Source organism: Phocoena phocoena, chromosome 1, assembly GCF_963924675.1.
Source record: "Phocoena phocoena chromosome 1, mPhoPho1.1, whole genome shotgun sequence".
In the NCBI taxonomy this organism is placed as follows: Eukaryota; Metazoa; Chordata; class Mammalia; order Artiodactyla; family Phocoenidae; genus Phocoena; species Phocoena phocoena.
The window spans coordinates 55,828,269-55,844,734 of NC_089219.1; the positions used below are offsets into that span (position 1 = coordinate 55,828,269).

At 41.4% G+C, this 16,466-nt stretch overlaps 1 protein-coding gene across 1 annotated transcript in view; it reads right to left on the reverse strand.

The window, feature by feature from the left end:
* JAK1 (Janus kinase 1) overlaps nt 1–16,466 on the reverse strand; it is a 138,676-nt gene that overhangs the window by 50,662 nt on the left and 71,548 nt on the right. The window contains exon 2 of the mRNA XM_065877253.1: nt 2,373–2,455. Within this exon, the coding sequence (XP_065733325.1) occupies nt 2,373–2,378 (6 nt within the window). The 5' untranslated portion in view covers nt 2,379–2,455. The remainder of the gene's footprint in view (nt 1–2,372; nt 2,456–16,466) is intronic.

The window sequence follows — 16,466 nt, forward strand, 5'->3', positions numbered from 1 at the left end:
CCCACTGGTGAGAAGCTTGCAAATGAGTTACTCACCTGAGTGCCCTCAATGGGGAGAGCAACTAGGATCAACGAGCCAACCTCAGCAACTGAGCTTTGGGCATGGTGAGAAAAGAGAGGGGAACTAGGGAAAGTCCTGCATGTTCTTTCTCCCCCTCACCCCAGCACCAATGGCCTCAAACCAATTTCCCTGACCCCAGGTTCCTACTTTCCTCCTGCCTACCAAGCCAACCTTCACTTAGCCCCCAAAGTAATGTCCCCCTAGCACATCTCAGATCCTCTAAAGGCTCCCCATTAATCTAGAGACCAATCCTAAGCTCCTAACAGAGGCCCTCCATCACCTGGCCAGATAGCCGCACTGGCCTCATCTCATGTTATATCTCTCTCGGCCTCTTACTGCAGGCTTGAAACTCACAAAGCTGCCATCTTCTTGTTCCCCCCCCCCCCACCCCCAAGCCGTTTATCTCATTTTCCTGCCTTTGCTCATGCTGATTCCTCTACCAGGAGTGCCTTCCCACCTCATCCCTTTCATGGCAAACTTCAATTGCCTTTAGAGCTCAGCTCGGACATTACCTCCTCTAGGAAGCCACCTCTGAACCTCCATCCCACCTCCTGAGTTAGATGTCCTCTCTCAAACTCACCACACTGCACTGACCGCACTGAATTACGACCCTCTTATTCACCTGTCTGTCCCTCTCTCACTCCCACGTGCTGAGTTCCTTAAGGACAGGGACTGTGTCATTCATATTTGTATCACAGAGCTTTGTACCTAGCACAGAGCTTGCAGAATGACCCAAAGCAAGTCACGGAGGGAGGGCCACAGTCACAGTTCTCTTAACCAAATTCTCTTCAACAAATTCATGTGCTTGGTCCGTTAGCTGCCCTGGTGAGGTGAGATACTTGCAGGAAGGACACGAACTAGATATGCCTTGATACTACAAACTAAAAGGCACTTGGTTTTATTTGTTTAATCTCCAAAATAAATCTGAAGATCAAAATCTTCCAGAGACCAGGCTGAAAGATTAGCTCATAACTTACCTTAAGGTTCAGATCAACTATCAAGCAAGAAAGTTTTAAAACCCAACACTGAGCCTCCAACTCTACCCCAACAATGAAAAATAGAGATGGAAGACAAAGTAGCTAGTCTGCTTTATAACTTAAGAAAAAACCTTTGTCCTTAAGAGTCTAAAGAGACATGGAGGGGGAAGAATTTAAAGATGGTATTATACACTTTCACCCTACAGAAATAATCAGGCAAATATACATAATTATATATGTACAAGATGTGGCACCATTTGAAATAGAAAACAAAAATACAATGTCCAACAGGAGAGCACTCAGTAAACAAAATTAAGAATATCAACATAAGGGCTTCCCTGGTGGCGCAGTGGTTCAGAATCCACCTGCCAATGCAGGGGACACGGGTTCGAGCCCTGGTCTGGGAAGATCCCACATGCCGCGGAGCGGCTAAGGCCCGTGCGCCACAACTACTGAGTCTGCGCTCTAGAGCCTGCAGGCCACAACTACTGAGCCCGTGAGCCACAACTACTGAAGCCTCTGTGCCTAAAGCCCATGCTCTGCAACAAAAGAAACCCCTGCAATGAGAAGCCCTTGCACCGCAACAAAGAGTAGCCCCCGCTCACCACAACTAGAGGAAGCCCGCATGCAGCAATGAAGACCCAATGCAGCCAAAAATAAATAAAATGAATTTATTTTTAAAAAAAAGAATACCAACATAAAGGAATACTATGCAGCTGTTAAGGTGACATAAAACTATTTGACCCTTGGGCTCCCCTGGTGGCGCAGTGGTTGAGAGTCCGCCTGCCGATGCAGGGGACACGGGTTCGTGCCCCGGTCCGGGAAGATCCCACATGCTGCTGAGCGGCTAGGCCCATGAGCCATGGTCGCTGAGCCTGCACGTCCAGAGCCTGTGCTCCGCAACAGGAGAGGCCACAACAGTGAGAGGCCTGTGTACCGCAAAAAAAAAAAAAACAAAAACAAAACCTATTTGACCCAACATTGAAAGATGTATATGACACACTGCAAAATGAAAAAAGCAAAACATGTATATTATGATCCTTCTGGTTATGCATTTGTACAATCTGGAAAAACAGACAATAAATTGTTAACAGTGGTGAATATCTAGGAGAGGTTACAAGGGAACTTAGACTGTACTTCCCATATTTTAGTAGTTAAAAAAAAATCTCCAAAGTAGCACATGCAACATTTGGAACGAACAAAAATTAAGGTAACGATATTGAAAAATAAATGGATATAGCACAGATAGCCCTATAAGTTTAAGATCAGTTTCATTATTCTTTATAGAAGCTATTTTCCTTTTTGTCTTTCTTTTAAATATGCAAATGTACATACCTGCATTTATCCAGCTGTCCAATGCCCCCCAAAAAGCAGACTGGATTCTCTTCTCTACTTTCCAAAACCCATTCAGAGCTGAGCTAAAGACAAAGATAAATAAATAAGTCAGTTGCAGAGGTTAACTGCATCAGAAAATAAGAGGACACTTTCATTAAGGAAGCAGCCCAAACCATAAACAGGCAGGAAAAAGCATTTGGGAGGAAGAAGGTGGGGGTGGGGGGAACATTGATGAGGACACTGAGAGGACAGAGAGACATCTTAGGGTGTAAACATCAAAGAAGAAGATGCTATTTTCACTGCTTCAAGAAAGGAAGCCAGGGACTTTTGCTTCTTGGTGTAGAGTGCCCTGTCCAGTGTGAATGAGGACTATGTGCTTTTTCCATCAACAACCTCTCTCTCTCTTGAGGCTGTGAACAATAGTTTAGGGGCCCAAAGATGTGCACTTTTATTTCCCATTTCTACTTCCTTTAGAATTACCCTCTTCCCAATCCAGTCTACCCCTGGTTTCATTTTAATGGTGAAACAGCAAATTGTATGGTGAAAGGAGGAGGGCCTGGGAACAAATCTGACCAATGATGCTTTCAGTTCACCAAATATTTTTTGAGTCATTCTTATCTGAAAACTTAGGCTGCAAATAAAGGTCCTCCCAACCTCACCTCAAAGCCTTATTCATACTAAACAGGAATAGCAGTTTGGTTCTGTAAAATTAAAGTTCCTGGTCCCATTCTTACCACCACCAACACCACCACCACCTACACAGCTCTGCATTGTTTTTTTGTGTTTTTTTTTTTTGCGGTACGCAGGCCTCTCACTGTTGTGGCTTCTCCTGTTGCAGAGCACAGGCTCCGGAGGCACAGGCTCAGTGGCCATGGCTCACGGGCCCAGCCGCTCCGCAGCATGTGGGATCTTCCTGGACCGGGGCACGAACCCCCCGTCCCCTGCAACGGCAGGTGGACTCTCAACCACTGTGCCACCAGTGAAGCCCTCTGCATTGTTTTAACAGCTTTCCTTGGTGCTTCTCACAAACTCTTTTTAAGAGTAAAATCAAACTATGTTTTGCAAATAAGGAGCAACCACTCTTAGTGATTTGAAAATGGCTGCCAAATTAATACAGATTATTGTCTCAGTTTTCTGTTGGTCATTCCACACATTTTATCAGAATCCAGCTTTAGGAGGAGCACAGTCCCATGCATGACAAGGCAGGAGTGGAGGGGTGCCTGGGGAAAGGGGGATGAGTTACCTCAGAGGCTGCAAGGCCAGCATTCCCACAGGACGTTAGAGTCGAAGTGGGAGATGGCACAAAACACAAAAGCAATCTAAAATCAGTAGAGTGGGTGTGGCATGATGTCATCTTTATGCCCCTTGCTAACTCCAATGACTGACACTGGAGAGGGCTGGTTTGGGAAGGTTTTCTGCAGTGGATAAGGCAAAACTAATGATAGGAGGCCAGGCAGGGGATATAAGTATGAATTTTGACGTGATGACTTTGACTTGGCTATTTTGTCATGACAGTTTTTAAAAGATACAAAGAACAAATCATTATATTTTCAACTTTAAAAATGTAATATAACCAATTGTTTTAATTACATAAATAGATACCCTGCCTTGCAGCAAAACAGCAATCTGAAATTAGCTACATCTAATACCCTGCTTCAGCTCAGAAGCAGGTGTTCAAATCCCACATTTAGGAGACCCATTCGACAATTATTTTTGAGCAGTTCTTCGTGCCAAAAGCTGAACTATACCAGGAGGCCGCAACGAAGAACAAGAGCAAGATGGTCACTGCTCATGTGGAGCTTACAGTCCACAGGACTAAAAGAATCAAACAAAGATGCAGAGAAAGAAGTAATCATAAAGAACTTAAAATACCATGAAGGAAAAAGAGAGCATATAATAAGGAATGTGATTCAGCATGGGACTCAAGAGGGAAGTAACACTGAGCTGAGATGGAATGGCTATCATGGGAGGCGGGGAGAAAGCAGTTTGGGTAAAGGATGAGCATGTGCAAAGGCCCTGTAGAGGGAAGAAGCCAGTCCGGTCTCTCCAGATGCATAAATGGGGAAATCCCTCCAATATGCCTTTTTAGGTGTGGGTAAAGAACAGCATTACCACATTCATACTTGCTAACAGCATGCCTGGGGCCTTGCTACCCCATGTTTCCGGCAGCATGCTGCCAAGGATGAATGCAAATCAACCAGATGGCCTCCATGCTTTAGTGCCCCAAACCAGAAGAGGGATGCACACTCAGAACCTTTTAGAGTAGGAAGAGACCTGAAGTTCCACCAGTCTCTTTAAGAAGAGCTACTGCATAAATCTTTTTTTTTTTTTTTTTTTTTGCGGTACGCGGGCCTCTCACTGCTGTGGCCTCTCCCGTGGCGGAGCACAGGCTCCGAACGCACAGGCTCAGCAGCCATGGCTCACAGGCCCAGCCGCTCCGCGGCATGTGGGACCTTCCCGGACCGGGGCACGAACCCGTGTCCCCTGCATCGGCAGGCGGACTCTCAACCACTGCGCCACCAGGGAAGCCCCTGCATAAATCTTTTTAAACTCACAAAAGCATTTTAATATGCACCATCAGATCACATGTTACTTGAACACAGGAGTCATGGGGATTGAGGATCAGACTACAATCACCAGGATTCTATCAAAACCCATAATCAAGAAGAGTTTGGTTTTTCCATTATTCATTCTCTACTACAAGCAACACTGTATTGAAATCACATTATACCTAATAATTTTCAAACTGACCTCCAGTATTACTGGACAGGACAAGAAAATGGTATCAATTTGTGATGCTTAGCCTAGAGATTAAACTCTGAGAAATCAAGATCAGCAACAGAATTTCTTGACAATATGCATTTACTCTGATATTTTTATAGGCTGATTCAACAACAAAAATCCCTGTTCTCAGAAAACTGACATTCCAATGATAAAAAATTAAACACACCCATATAGCACTTAAAAGGCATGCTAGGGGTTCCCTGGTGGCGCAGTGGTTAAGAATCCGCCTGCCAATGCAGGGGACACGGGTTCGAGCCCTGGACCAGGAAGATCCCACATGCCGCGGAGCAACGAAGCTCATGCACCACAACTACTGAGCCTGTGCTCTAGAGCCCGCGAGCCACAGCTGCTGAGCCTGCGTGCCTAGAGCCCGAGCTCCGCAACAAGAGCAGCCACTGGGATGAGAAGCCCGCGCACTGCAATGAAGAGTAGCCCCCACTCGCCGCCAACTAGAGAAAGCCTGCCTGCAGCAATGAAGACCTGACAGAGCCAAAAACAAATAAATAAAATAAATTAAAAACAAACAAACAAAAAGGTAATCTGAACATTTAAACCTAAGACTGGTGACCCACTTTATGTGAAATGACGACTCATTCAGGATGACAAGTGTTTTTTGTGCTACAGCATTTATGCAATGGCTTCATTCAAATAACATTTCTTTCCAAATAAACTAAACAACATGCTCTAACTACTTACTTTTAGAACAAGTAGGAAAAGAGCAAGGTCAGCTTATAAATACTTTGGATAATTCCAAGAAATCAATTCAAGTTTCTTGCTACAAGGTACAAAAAGAACATCTTTAATGCTAGAAAAACTGACCAGTAGGAATCACTCAATACCCTTTAAAAATAACATGATTCACTGGGTTCCATTCCCAACTCAAATGAATACAAAGAAGCTCAGAAAATAGTAAGGATAAAATTGAGAAATCAAAAGCTTTTTGATGATAGCAGTGAATTCTTCCACCCTAACCTCCTTATAAATTTTCAAGGATTTGAAAGAAAATGCCTTTCTTTCATTTGAAGAAAGTGGCTTTAGTGGCTTTAGCCATTACTTTAGTGGCTCAATTTTGCAGATGCTACTTTACATGAAAAAAAAAAATCAGGGAAATTTTGTAAATTCTCAATTGTTTTTTAGTTTATAAAAGTCTTATGCAAGAGATATGTATATCTAATACTTTGTGAATGAGGGAAAAGTAACAGAAACAAAATGCGATTCTGTGAGTCTGAACGGGACTAACTGCAATAAATGGGGTACCACAACTATTTTCTAAGATGCAAAATTCCAGAAATCAGTGTCTGAAGATATGGAAAGCCTACTAAATTTTCAAGGATATCTTCTGAAATACAGGTATCTATTAAAGGAAGAACATAAAATTAAATTTTGAATAGTGGAGATGACAGACATAAAGATAGATCATATTAATATTCACAAATATGATGATCAGAATATGAGTGCTTTGGGCCAAAGGCCATGGCCAGATGTATATGATAAAAGTAGATTGGATGATGGTTAAAATCAATGACAAATGTATATGTATAACTGAATCACTTTGCTATACACCTGAAACTAACACAACATTGTTAATCAACTATACTCCAATATAAAATAAAAAATTTTTAAAAGGACTATCATTAAAGAAGGAATAAATGAAAGTAAAATTTTTAAAAATGTTTAAATCAATGACAAGACTCAAAATAAAATACTTTGGATATCTGCTTTTTACTAGAGAAACCATTACACCTACAGTGAATTACTTAATGGATGCCTTAAAGGAATCAAAGCTTTTGATTCCTGAAGTAGAAAATACAAATAAAATGTTGATGAATTAAGGTATGAACCCAGAAAAACTGAAAAGAGAAACATGTAATTTAGAAAATGTCCTGAAATCAGCTGCTTAATACCTTAAGAAATGTTAAGACTGAAGATCTTAAACCTTAAAAACCATCTTAGCAGGCACCAGGCTTAAGGTTGGTGAGGAAACCTGATGCAACAATATAAGCTCCAAGAGGGCAGGGACTCTTGTCACTTTTGTTCCATGCTTTACTGCATTACGTGATCATTAAGTAGCTAAATGGTTAAATGAAAGATGAAGGTAACAAAGCAAGCAACATCACCCGATGGAAATATCACCGTAATCCAGAGTGTGTGATTTTATTGCCTCTATACACAACTAGCAAGTGGACCTTGAGCAAGTCATTTAAATCTGAGCCCATCTGTGAACCTGAGAGGAAGCATCTTGCCCAACGGATCAAAAAAAATCTCTCAAAAAGTCTTCCTTAAGCTCCTACATGCCTTTTTCAAATGAGGCTATAGATGTGAAAGATGTTAGTGCTAAAGCAATGTAATGTAGGCTTTATGGCAGAGGACTGAAGTGGGTGGCCAACTTGCTTAGAAGAACAAAGAATAAATAGGGATTCTGAGCAAAAGCCTGGTCATAAATCAAAGTCCCATTTCATAAGTCTCAGATGACACAGCAGAGCAGTTAAGAGCCTGAGCTGGAGTCATAAGGACCTGGGTTTGAATCCTGCCTATCCCACTGACTAGTGATTGTAATCTTAGGCAAGTTACTTACCCTCTCTAAACCTCAATGTTCTCAGCTGTAAGTGGGGGGATAAAAAATAGCATCTATCTCCTAAAGCTGTTAAGAGTTAAATTAGTTAATGCATATAAAGTACCTAACACAGAGTGTAGCAGGCAGTAAGCATTCCTATTTTGGTCGCAATTTCTGTTAAACTGATTACAGCTTGATGGAACACAGTTCCAGTCAAGGAGAGGGAGCTCCAGCATACACCGAGCATCTGTAACATTTCATGCACGGAGCTAGGCGCTTGCACTTAATTCTCATAAAAAGCAGAAGTTTCAGGCCAATCAGTGGGGGTGCCAGATGTCAAACACGTGACTAACTCCAAGGACCAGGCTTTTTCCACAGGGGTGTAAAAACTGCTTTAAAGTGCCCCCCATCACCAACACCACTGTCTTCCTAGTACTTTCCGTAGTCTAGCATCCACCTAGGAGACGGGTCTCATTCTGGGCCCCTCCCTCCAAATGATGAAAGAACTGTCGTTCAACAAATCATGAAAGTGCCCTGGGCTCTGCCTGCGTTCCAGCCCACAACTATCACACTGCTCTGGCACCACATGGGTAGGGGTGGATATGCGGGGAGGAAGTTCTGGTAGGCCCACACCATAGGCACGGAACCTCCTAAAGGCCTAACACACACACACACACACACACACACACACGCACGCACGCACACACCAGGGAAAGCATCTTTCTTAGTCTCATCACCCGGGTCTTTGCACCCACCGGAGCCTTGTCAATGACTGTGTCTGTTGCTCCCAGTGCCCCCTGCTTTACTGAGGCCCAGATAACTGTTCTGAGGAAGGCATCACAAGATGCTATGCAACGTTAATGGATTCCAACCAAAAAGATGACATAAAAACAAAATCTGTTATTTTTTCCCGTCAGCAAGTCAGAATTATGGCTTTTCTGTATGCTACTCTGGCCACACAGAATAACTCACTTCTAACTACAGCAGCAATTCCAGGAATACCCCAGAACCTTAAGTGCTGCTCCATTTACAATAAACTTCTAGGGATGATCAAACAATCAATGCCAACTCGATGATCCAGGGCTCTCTGCACTGCTCCCAGTGAGCCTGCTTTCCCTGAGAGACTGCTTCTGATCAAACTAAATTAAGTCAAAACGTGTTTTCCTAAAAGCCACACTGTATCAATATGCTTTGCTATCCCCCCCTTTTATTTCTTTTACCACTAATACATCTATAATGTTATTAAAGAGCACGGAATACAGTGGTCAAAATATGGTGACAGAAGTGGGTGCTCCAAAGGTGGGGAAAATGGCTTGTCTGCACCTTCTGTGCTTTCCAATCGTTCATCACTGAAATACTTATTAAGCACTTGTACCATCACAATAAAACCTTGCATTTATATGGTACTTTATAGCTTAAAAAGAGCTTTCACATCTATAACCACATTCGAGTCTTACAGCTCCTTTCACAGATGAGAAGACTCAGCCTCAGACATTCCCACGGTCAAGTGGCTAGTGAGTGGTGAGGTCAGGCTCAGACACACTTCTCAGCCTCCAGCTTCACTGCCCTTTCAGTTTGCCACATTTCCTTGGGCAAGGCGCGGGCTTTGAGGGAATCTGAGGAAGAACCACGCTTAAAATCTAAGCCCACCAAAACCCTCCAGTCTATTATTAATAGTTGGCAAGCATTAAGAACTACAGGAGTTAAGAAGAGAGGGCTGTGAAGTGACCAGGTAGAGTGGACTCTGTTCCCAGCCTTGAGGAATAGAGACAATCTAAAAGGAAAGGAAGGGTGCAGCTGTCCTGGAAAAGGGCTGGAGGAAGGAAATCAAGAGGGTGGAGCTGCAGGAAGGAGTATGCAGACCAAGAGGGATCAGGCAGGAAAGAAGTAGACAGAGTGAAAAGGTGAGGCAGGGTGGGACTGAGGAGAGGGGGGTAGGGGCGGGGCGGGGGGAGGGAGAGAGAGGGAGAGGGAGAGAGAGAGAGAGAGAGAGGGAGAGAGAGAGAGGGAGAGAGAGAGGGAGAGAGAGAGGGAGAGAGAGAGGGAGAGAGAGGGAGAGGGAGAGGGAGAGGGAGAGGGAGAGGGAGAGGGAGAGAGAGAGAGAGAGAGAGAGAGAGAGAGAGAGAGAGAGAGAGAGAGAGAGAGAACACGCACCTGTGGGCACCAGCTTCTGTCTGTAAGCAATACAAGAAACTGCCTGGTATTGAAAAAATCTCTAAAGCTCTCTGAACACAAATCCTGTGTAACAAGGAAAGTATTAGATGACCTCTACAGTTCTTTACAGAACAGAAGCAGTTAGAAGCCTGGGCCTAGAGTCAACCTAACCTGGGTTCAGACCCCAGCTCTAATGTCTATGTGACCTTAGCCACATTTTTCAACCTCTACACGTTTCTGTTTCCTCTGGGATTAATAAAGTATCTACAGGGCTGTTGTGAAGACTCAAGATTTGTCTAAGTCTCTTCCTCTAAAGTATGTTTTTACTGGCTCACACTCAAAAAGCTCACAGTTCATTAATCAGTTTTCTGTGAGTATACTCAAGGCTTTTAAAAATGTTTAGATTAAAAAAAAAGTAACAAAGCAAACAAACCCTAACTTACAAACGTTTGAAATCATACTGTGCTGCACCCTAATAAAACTAATTCCTCATTAACCTGTATTTCCAAAGTGTCGTGATGCAAAGACATAAAACCTCTTGCAGATATGCCATCTGGTGAAACTTCAAGGTAACTATAATTTGAAGGAATATACAGGAAGCAACCCTGAATCCCCTCCATGCCTTGCTAACTTTTACTAATTTATTTGTGTGTCTACTGCATATTTACCTACTCCCTCTCTGTTATGTACTAAGCTCTTTGGGGGCAGAAATCCATCTAACGTGTTTCCTGTTAAGTCTTTACACACTTAGCGTTCTGGGATGCAAACAACAGAAACCAACTCTGTTTACCTTAGGATGAAAATAAATTAAGAGGAAGATATAAGAACACAGGAACAGTCTGATAAGGACATCGTTCTAGCACGGCCACCACTGGTCACCAGCCATCACCACAACTGGACTCCTGATTCTGCTGCTTCCACGAATGATCTCAAGCCACCCCTATGTATTTGTACCATTCCTTCCAGAAGCTAAGTCTTGGGACAGAGGAATCCAATAGGCTGGACTTGGTTCACCACTAGTCATGTGTCTGTACCTCCTTCAGCTTCCACAGCAACAACGGATGATCACTCCAGAAATGAAGGGGGTTCAGAAGCTGGACAATGTCAATGCATGTTAATTGCTATCAAATGGCAATGTCCACTCCAGTCTATGCCCCAAAGGAGCTCAGCTATTGCCTCAAAATATAAAGTGACGTTGGGGAGAGAAATAAAAGGAAATCTCAAGGAAAGTGTTTCCCTACATGGTCTCCTGCACCTCTCCTCAACCAAGAAACTGTAATCAGTTTTCATGTTTAGACTTGAAATAGCCTACCAACAGTCTCCAGTGCTGCACTAAGGCAGAGCTCTTCGTGAACTGTATTTGCACAGTGAGTAATCCACTCGGTCTTCACCAGGACAGCAGACTTGATCACCAGGTCAACACTGCTCCTCCACAGCACGGAGCCTCCTCTCTCTCCTCTCCACCTGCCCCAGTTGTCTCTGGCACCAGCCAAGAGTCCAGTAACGGTTACACACCACTATCTGACATCCTAGGAACCCATGCTGACCGCTTTTCAAACCTTTTTTACCATGATCTACAGTAAGAAATGTGTGTATGACAAAAAATGAATTTCACAGAAAAATATCCTCACTACATGTAATTCACTCTGATATTTTCTATTCTATACTATTTTCTTCTCTTTAATAATAGATTTTAAATGCTAAATAAGACCCACAAAATCGATTTCATAGTCCACTAATGAATAATAAACCACCGTTTGAGAAACACTGGTTTAAAGGACTGAACAAGATTACCAAAACAGAATTTACTTTATAATCACTGTTTATAGTCAGCTGAACATAAAATAGTGAACTGCATTTCATCTGGAATTCCTCTATGAGAAGATCATCCCTCTTTTCCCAAACCATGCAGCCTATGATGTTTTAAAACAAACAGCTGCACTGAAATCCACACTGCCACACTCACAGTCATTTCACAATACAGGTTCTTCTCCCAGAAAGCTCTTCAGCTGTTTACTTTCTAAATCCATATAATGCTACCAGAGATCAAGAAAATGTAGAAACATATCCACAAGGCATGGAAGATTCAGATTTTAAATTCTGCCATTACCCATGATTTATTCCCATAATCCCCAGTTTCTAACCTTAGAATCACATCTCCTAGTGATGCTTTGCAGGAAACTAAAGAATTCAAAATCTTTTCTGTTTCCTTCACATCTGTGCAAACTTTTCAATGTATTTTATGGAAATAACCATTGTAAATGGAGAGAAGAATTCAGCGCATGGTCATCAATGGATATTTCTAGGGAGGGGAAAGCTTCCCAAGTTTTGAAGGTTTAAATAGATGGTATATTATGATGAATTTAGCTAGGAGTCTTCTGCAGCAACATAAAATTATGTTTTTCTACCAATGAACTGACAAAGGTGAGCAAATACAGCTATTCTTTCTCAAGATAAATGCTTACTTTATACTCTGCTCATAAGAAGGCAGAACCTCAATGAGACACTTTTTTGTATCCTTAAAGCGAGGCCCCAAGCAGGGCCAGAACATGACCACAGCCATAATTCTTTTATCAAAGGGCCCCTGTCTAACAGACAACAGGCATCCATCTCGTTGCACCAAAATATTCAGTGGCAATGCCTGCTCTTCATTCATTCAATTTTCCTGTTTAATTTTTTTGGGGAAGGAAGGGAATGGTACAGACTTCAGCCATGGAGCTTCTCTGACCTCTCCTTTTAAGAGAAAAAAAATATAGAAAGAGAGAAAGGGAGGATAATTTTCTAAGAGCACTGTGGAGGTAAATATTATGGTAGGATGTTAATGACAAATTAGACTAAAAAGAAAAACATAAACATAATAACAACTAGAAGGAATAACCCCCTCGCTCCTAGACATTTTCATTAAGTAAAATAACCAACCAAACAAAAACTCATTATGAAAAGCCTGTGAAGCACACTTTGGTGGGAATAAAAGAATGCAAGAAAAGATGTTATCATCAAAGAAGAGTTAGCAACCCAAGAATGTGAAAAAGTAATAATATTGATACATGATTGATTGCCAAACACAAGACACATCCAACCAAGGCAAAGAGTATGCTCAGAGAAGGTGTGAGTGGGGGGTTGAGGTAATTAACCCAATCCAGAAGAATTCAGGAAAAACCAGCATGGTGGAGTTAACCATTCTGGTCAAGAAGAACTGAGCTAGAACACTGGCCCTGGCACTCAGTCGCTGGGATCAGGTTACTTTTTAACTTTCAGTGATTATTTTTTCATTTGCAAATAAAGGTAACAGTAATTATTTTACAGGACTGTTTTACACTCTGAGAGAAAAAATATGTATAGGTCTAGTAGAACACCTGGCCCATATTAGGCATATAATAGTATGACCATTATGGGGCAGGTGGGATTTGAACTGGGCCTTTAGGAATGGGGAAGATACAAATAGGAAGAGAACAGCAGCCAACTGAGGGGAACATTCCAAATAATGGAAACATGAAGAAATAACAAAAGAAGGAAAGGGGCTGTGTAAAACCCTTTGGAGACTGACCAGAAGGTTTGTGTAGAATAGAAAGAAATGAGAAAAAGGAGAAAGCTGAGACCAGTTTACAGCAGACCATAAATGCGCAACTCAGGAGTATGGACTTTCCTTTGAGGAGACAACCCCAGAGGAGAACTCAAATCCCCAGACTCACATGAATTCCTCAGAAACAAGAAAAGTCCCCCAGTATGTGAATATGTGCTATGTAGAGATGGGGGGAACTCAGACACAAGGAGATGACAGGGAAAAGCATAGGGACACTTTAAATTCATCTGCAGAAAATAATATCCTCTTTTAAAATATTTTAAATGAGTCAACTAGTCCTTGATGGATATACAGGCACTGTACACTAAGATTCTCCACCTCCCCTTTCCCTCAGTGTGAACATCCCAGGACAGTAAAAGTTAACTGAGCAAACAGCCGCAAATATTGCCACTGGTAAGAGCTAATTTGAATATTCATGGGGGGGGATCCATACTCTAACCCCATCTTACTACACACACATAACTCCCACAAAGAACAACTTTTAAAAAATAATAATAAAATAAGAAGCTAGAGGTTTTCTTCTGCAAATTACACTGTGAATGAGTCAGAAAAAACTTTCCCAAAGCTTTTGTCCTCATGGCTGAAGAGCCAGCCTGGCTGGGACATTTCCTAACAGCACTGGGGGAACGAATATTCTGCTGTTGTTGATTAATCCTCCTCTGCAGTGCAGCCTCACAGAGTTGTTCACGGGGCTACCCTTGGGAGTCACTCTGAATTATTTTTATAACATCTTGTCCTTGGATAAAAGGAAACACAGAGTCAGAAATAGGAGGTTAGGAGGTCACCTATTACTCAGCAGAGTTGTTTACACAGCCTTGTTTCCCTCTTATCCGGAGTCAATGTCCTGGATAATTGATAGATATAAGGTACGCACATTTCCAGGGATCTAAATATGGCAGAATTCACAAAAATCATGTTCAATGGAAATTTCTCTGCCTTTGATGATTCAGAAGAGCATATCAGACCTTCTCAGGCCTTAGAATCATGATTATGACCAATTTTCATTTCACAGAACTGTAAGGGGTGGAACTGGGGGGCGGGAGGGGAATCCGGTTAGTGGAATTTGCATGAACAAGTTCCTTTGTACTAGCATTCATTTCAACAGTCTCTGTGGTCATAAAAAAAAGAACGAAAATGTCATTTGCAGAGACAAGGATGGACCTAGAGACTGTCATACTGAGTGAAATAAGTCAGACAAAGACAAATATATGATATAGCTTATATGTAGAATCTAAAAAAATGGTACAAATGAACTTATTTACAAAACAGTAATAGAGTCACAGATGTAGAAAACAAACTTATAGTTTCCAAGGAGGAAAGTGGGGAGGAGGCATAAATTGGGAGACTGGGATTGACATATACACACTACTATATATAAAATAGATAACTAATAAAAACCTACTGTATAGCACAGGGAACTCTACTCAATACTCTGTAATGACCTATATGGAAAAGAATCTAAAAAAAGAGTGGATATATGTATATGTATAATTGATTCACTTTGCTGTACAGCAGAAACACAACATTGTAAATCAACTATACTCCAATAAAAATTAACTTTAAAAAATAAAAAAAAAGAATAAACAGTCTCCATTAGTTTACATGAACGTTTTATCAACCCATGCAGCTCTCTGATGTGTGTCTAGCCAGGTGGTACCTGAACATTTCTGTCTTGGCCAAAAGAACTGTGTTTGTCCAGTGCATTACACGTGTACACACAGCTAATAAGTAGCAGAAATGCAGCACAAAACTGATCCTCAGATGCCACATCTCATGGATCTCACACTGTACTAAAACAAATATTAATGAAGGAACCTCTGTCTTTTTAGCCTTTCTCCAAATGAATACAAAAAAGCAAAGTTGGCGTAACTATACATAACCATTAACTAATCAAAATCAATACAAAATCAATAAACACAGTCAATAAATACAATTATATACTTTTTACAGCTTACAAAAAGCACTTTCAATATATGATCTCCATTAATCCTCACAATAATTTTAAGTATCATTCCTCTTATTTTGATCATAAGTAAACTAAGGCCTAGAGATACTTAAGTGACTTGTAAAAAGTCATATGTATTTATTACCTGGGACTCAAATCCAAGTCATCAGGAGGCAAAGGAAATGGAAACAACTAAAGAAAAAATGACAAATGATCATGGTGAAAAGGTCATATTTCACTAACAGTCAAATTAAAATAACAGGATGCTATTTTTTTATCTATCCAATCAGTAAAGGTGGTGTAGCTGTTTATAAACATAGATACAATCCTGGATTAGTTAGAAGTATAAATTACTGTCATCTTCAAACTATAAAAGTCACTTAGACTCATGATAATAAAAATATACATTCAATAATATAGAAACATATCACTGAAAAGCTAAAGTTCCCCTCCCTACTTCCCAGAAATAATCACTACTCAGTTTTTTGGTGCAACCTTTCTTGAGGACAATTTGGCCTCATATATCAGTTTGGACTTAAAAACCCTCACATTCTGATTCAGTAACCCCACAATATGTTAATGAAAAAGGCAGGTTACAAAACAGCATGCAGAGGATGAGCCTAGCTATGTTGCATAGACACACACAAATAATCCTAGAGAGAGAAAAAAGATGGAAGATGGGGAGGACACTGCAGGAAAAATTACCCATTTAATAACAGGGATTATCTTGGGTGTCTGTGGGGATAGTGATGACTTCATTTTGTACATTCTTTAAGATTTTTCAAGTATTCTACCACAACTATGTGTTATTCCATTCAGGGGGGAAAAGTAATTCGCACAAGTTACACAAGGAGTTAGGGCTGGGATTGGGGCGTTTAGGAGAGATGATTCCTAGTCCGCTATTTAAGCCATCCTATCAATATATCCTGCTCTGCCTGCTGTAATTTTAAAACAGTTCAACAGTTACCAACAGCCCAAAGCAACTAAGAGATGTGACAAGGCAAAATGTAATTATTTGTTAATAAGTGATAGAGGTATGAAGTGTTATGACTTCACAGGAGAAAGAGGTCACTG